The sequence below is a fragment of the Capra hircus genome, unplaced genomic scaffold (genome assembly GCF_001704415.2).
Source record: "Capra hircus breed San Clemente unplaced genomic scaffold, ASM170441v1, whole genome shotgun sequence".
Lineage (NCBI taxonomy): Eukaryota > Metazoa > Chordata > Mammalia > Artiodactyla > Bovidae > Capra > Capra hircus.
The window spans coordinates 1-4,705 of record NW_017212853.1 but is presented as its reverse complement, the minus strand read 5'-3'; the positions used below and the strand labels follow the sequence as shown (position 1 = coordinate 4,705).

General features: G+C 37.8%; 1 protein-coding gene across 1 annotated transcript; it reads right to left on the bottom strand.

Moving 5' to 3' along the window:
* Positions 1-985: 985 nt before the first annotated feature.
* LOC108635261 (carbonic anhydrase 1-like) lies at positions 986-4,175 on the bottom strand (the record flags this gene model as incomplete). Its single annotated transcript, XM_018045486.1, is given in 3 exon segments — positions 986-1,674; positions 2,529-2,684; positions 4,123-4,175. Coding segments are annotated over 3 exon segments (326 nt in total), but the record flags the coding sequence as incomplete, so codon positions are not given.
* Between the last annotated feature and the right edge of the window lie 530 nt (positions 4,176-4,705).

The window sequence follows — 4,705 nt, the reverse complement described above, 5'->3', positions numbered from 1 at the left end:
GAAATTCCCATGAATGGAGGAGCCTGCTGGGCTGCAGTCCATGGGGTCGCTAAGAGTTGGGCACCACTGAACGACTTCACTTTCACTTTTCACTTTCATGCATTGCAGAAGGAAATGGCAACCCACTCCAGTGTTCTTGCCTGGAGAATGCCAGAGACAGAGGAGCTTAGTGGGCTGCCGTCTATGGGGTCTCACAGAGCCGGACACAACTGAGTGACTTAGCAGCAGCAGCAGCAGCATGCTGACCTTTGATAACTTTAGATGGAAAGTGTATGAAGCCTGTTTCAGGCCTTCTCAATATCTGGCAAATACATATTAACAAACACTGTCAGAGTAGGTTTGCAAAGAAAGTATTTAATTCTTTAGAATGCTTATGGGGGCTGAGATAAATGAAGTGGTCCTTGGCACTTCCATTTTTAATAAAGATTCACTTAAATTCTGGGCTCCAAATAAAAATTTCCAAAGATGTCTCCTAGGATCTTTATTGCCCTCAGAGCAATAAAGAATCTGGTCTGTCTGTCTTTTTAACTGTGATTACATGAGAAGTTTTGTGAGAAGTTTTGACTGATTCTGTGACATTAGACAAGACTAGAACATGGGAATGGATGTGGGTTTTGATGGCCATTATGATTTCTCAGAGAAGAGAAAGTAAGTAAATCACAAAACTAAACGCTGGACACAAGATTGGAGAATTGTGAGTATAGATATCGCTTCAGAAAGAACTGACCTCAGGTTAAGTACAGACCAGACTAAAAGATTATGTGATGTTTCTGTATGATTCTAAGGCAAGTGATTCCTTCATTATTTTTAAAAATAATTCACAGGTGATTTTTCTTCCAAATGTGATGTACAGATTCTTCATGTAAAGCTAACTAGTTATAATAATGGTACAACCCCATTGGCCTTGCTGTCGGGTGGAGGAATAACCAGAAGTGTCAGTTCTTAAATGAGATGCATCGTTTTTTATAATACAGCACACAAACAGTAGCAATGTTGGGCCATTTATTTTATCATAATATAAAATCCAGTTGTCATCTTAGCTGCATATTTGTCTTCAAGCGTAAGCAAATGAATTCTTAACATTTCATCTCAAGCTGCGCTTAGGTCATTACATTTGGTATATAGACCTGATATCACATCAGAATAATGTTGCAAATGAACGCATTTAAGATTCTTGAATGTAAATGGAGTAGAAACCTAATGCCATTTAAAAGTATAGTACGTAATAGACAAGAAAGAAGGGATAAAATGATTTTTGGTCCAATCAAACTGAATAAAATGGGGAGGGATAAAGTCATGAAGAAATCAAGTATGCCTTAATTGCAATGATAAGGAAGTCAGTGCAATAGATTGAGTTTAAGCACAAGTTTAGTGAACTTACAGATTACTATCTGAGTTCAACATAAGAAAAAGATTTTGCGTTCTGCAGAGTAAATTCGCAAGCAGGCTGTCTAGCTAGTATTGAAATAAACGTGTTTCTTAAAGCTGGTTTTTGTTGGATTATGTCAGAAGTAGAGCTGTGCTTCTTGAGGGAAGGTGAGCTTCCTCTTGGGCCCGTCAGAATGAAGCTTTCACTGTCCTGCCCTTCAGAGGCTGGGGTGGTCGGTTGTTCTGCTTGATGCAGACTTCTTTATCGCCTTCAGCATTTGCTAGCAGACTGCGGAACTGCGCCAGCTTGGGGGAAGGATAACATGTTTAGAGAAGCAATAGCTCTTGATGTCACAGAGAACACTTTTTTTTTTCTAATATGATTGATGCACTGTTATGTAGAAAATCAGGTTGAAGACTGCAATGGTTTCACTGATGGAAAGGGAGGAAGCCAACAGTTCTTGCACATGTCTTTGCACCAAGCATTTGGCTTCAATTATCAATGACTGACTGGATTAGCATTCCAGCTTTCGCACACGTGAGTAAGAGACTTCCTTGCTTGGAACCTCAGTTTCCATATGGTACTATTTCACTGTGTTTTGGTGAAGGCTAAATGGCTCAACAGAGATAAGGTTCTTAGTTGGCGTTTGGCATGTAGTATATGCTAAAGAAGTGTTAGCTCTTATACCAACAGGTCACACTGCAGGTTTGCTGTGAGACTTGACTGACAAAATGTATGTAAGGCCACCTGATGAAAAGAGCTGCTCAATCAATGGCAGTTTTAATTATAATTATAAATGATAATTAATGAGATATTTTACTAAATATTGAAGAGCTTAAGCTTTAAAAAAGAATGAAAAACCTATGTCAACGATCAAGGTATGCCACTCAAGAGTCACAGTTCCCCAAAAAGGGTGGATTATCCCTTATTAAGGTGAAAAGAAGAGCGGGAATTCTGAATCTCTACATAAAGAAAAAAAGTGCTTATAAATACATTCTAGTTTTTGGCTATTAATAGACCTGATGTCACTAATAAATCTTTTTCAGTTGAAAGGGGACTCTCCAAAATCGAATGGCAAGAATAATTTCCCTCAGTATGAATTGAACTGATATCCTGCCTTGCACTTCCGATTCCCCCGCACGCCCCTCTGATACGCTACCTGTTCCGCGCTCACACTGATGGTCTCTTTAAAGATGATCCAGGTGACACTCTCATGAAGAGGAGGGTGAGTCAGTGAACCAAAGTAGGCCCAGTAATCCGTGCATGAAGGCAGGAGGACAGAGGGGTCGAAATTTGTGAATGGAGCTTTCTTGTTCTGAAAGAAAACGATAAGCGATGTATCATGCCCTGATGTAAAATATTTACATCATTGCATATATGACATACATATTATTTGGTAGATAGGTCTTAGCAAAGAATTTAATCAATTTTTCTACTGTATAGTATTTCATGACTGGTATGTTTGTGGGTGGCTAGGCTGCCCATTAATGCAGGAGACACAGGTTTGATCCCTGGGTGGGAAGATCCCCTGGAGAAGGACATGGCAACCCACTCCAGTATTCTTGCCCGAAGAATCCCATGGATGGAGGAGCCTGGTCAGCTGCAATCCATGGGGTCACAAAGAATAGGACCACTTAGTGACTAAACAGCGACAACAGCATGTTTGTAAATATAAACAGTGCAAGTGACAGATGACTGAAAATACGCTACACTAGGATTGTGACTGGTCTATCTTCTTCCTTCCTCATTTGGCTAAGCATAAGCAAAGGCTTTCTTATTTCTTTACTGATTGGTCATTCATGGTTATTGGTGCTGACCTCTTGAGCAGTTAGAAATCCACACATAAGCTTATGGTCGTCGCTCATAATCGTGGGTGTGCATCAGCAGGTTCATCTGTGGTGCTAGAGCAAGCATTTATCAAAAGGATAAATCCACAGGTTACTGGACCTGTGCCGTTCAAACCCATGTTGCTCTAGGGTCAACTGTACGAGCTTTTCTCTCTTAAAACTTCTAATCCATCTTTGGTTATGACCCCATTTCCTGATTTATAATCATTTGTTGTATTTATATTCCCCCCTCCCACCATCAACCTTGCCAAAAATGTCCTTTTTTGGTTGTTTTTCCCCAAAGAATTAGTTTTTCACTTTATTAATAACATTTGACCTGCATTTATTCATTTTCTTTCTTATTTTATTAATGTTTTACTTCATCTTAATCATTTCCTTCTACTTTCTTTTCATGTATCATTTTTTACATTCTTGAGTTGAGTGCTTATTTATCTTTAAACTTTCTCACTTTATAAAAGTTTAAATTTTTTGTCCACAACATGAACTAGATTTTTTTTATAAAGGTATGATAGTTATAAAGTGTGAATGACAATGGCAAATCTCTGATATATGATTTAAGTCTTTATTATCAAAACGGTGAAGCTAAGAGTAAATATATCAGAACAATCCATCTTTTTCTAAGCTGACAGTGGGCACCATAGTTACGATGCATGAAACAGCTATGAAAATCATGCTTCTACAGGCTTCATCTTGCTGAATAGATCAGCGGTAACTATGAAAAACGAAACCAAAATAAATCACTGCGTCAGAGAGCTCAGAAAAGAGGACCTGTAAGCACTACCTTGATTTTCAGATTGATGGTTTGCTGAGGACTTCCTACTCCTCATATCAAATATGCAATTAAATGATTTCTGGTTCTGTAGATTCCTGTTCTCTGATTTAAACTAACTTAATGAGTCTATTTACCTTAGTTTTAACTGCTTTTAGGGCATCAAGTACTTTCTGAAGGTTTGGGTTGGCTGACCCACCTGGAGATTAAAAAAATAAAGTGTGAGATAACAATTGTTAGCTAGTAAAATCGTATTTAGTTAATTTTTTAAAATTAAACACAATAACTGAAGAAAAGATATACAAGTCAAAATACAGGCATTTAGCACAACTAAAATACAAAAGCAAGCCTCTTGGTCTGTTCTAGTAAAATTCTAATCAGTCAAATGAATGGTATGTTACAAGTGTTCAGTAAAGATTAACTACATTACTATAATTCCAAAAGTTAGTCACCCAAATATACTCCATTTAAGAGTAACTTCCCTATAGGACTTTTCAGGGACTCTCCTACAGGAGATTTGAATCTTCCATATTAAATATCAAGTGAACTTTCTTTATGGGACAAAAGTCCTCTTCATATTTTTTTCCTGATGAAATATTAAATTGATAAACTCCTGACTCTGTGATGTAGAAAGTTTAGACGAAAAGTGAAAGATGAGCTGAAAAATAAACATAACCCACCACGTCAACACGCTTCCATTTCATCTACTGCCTGGAAATT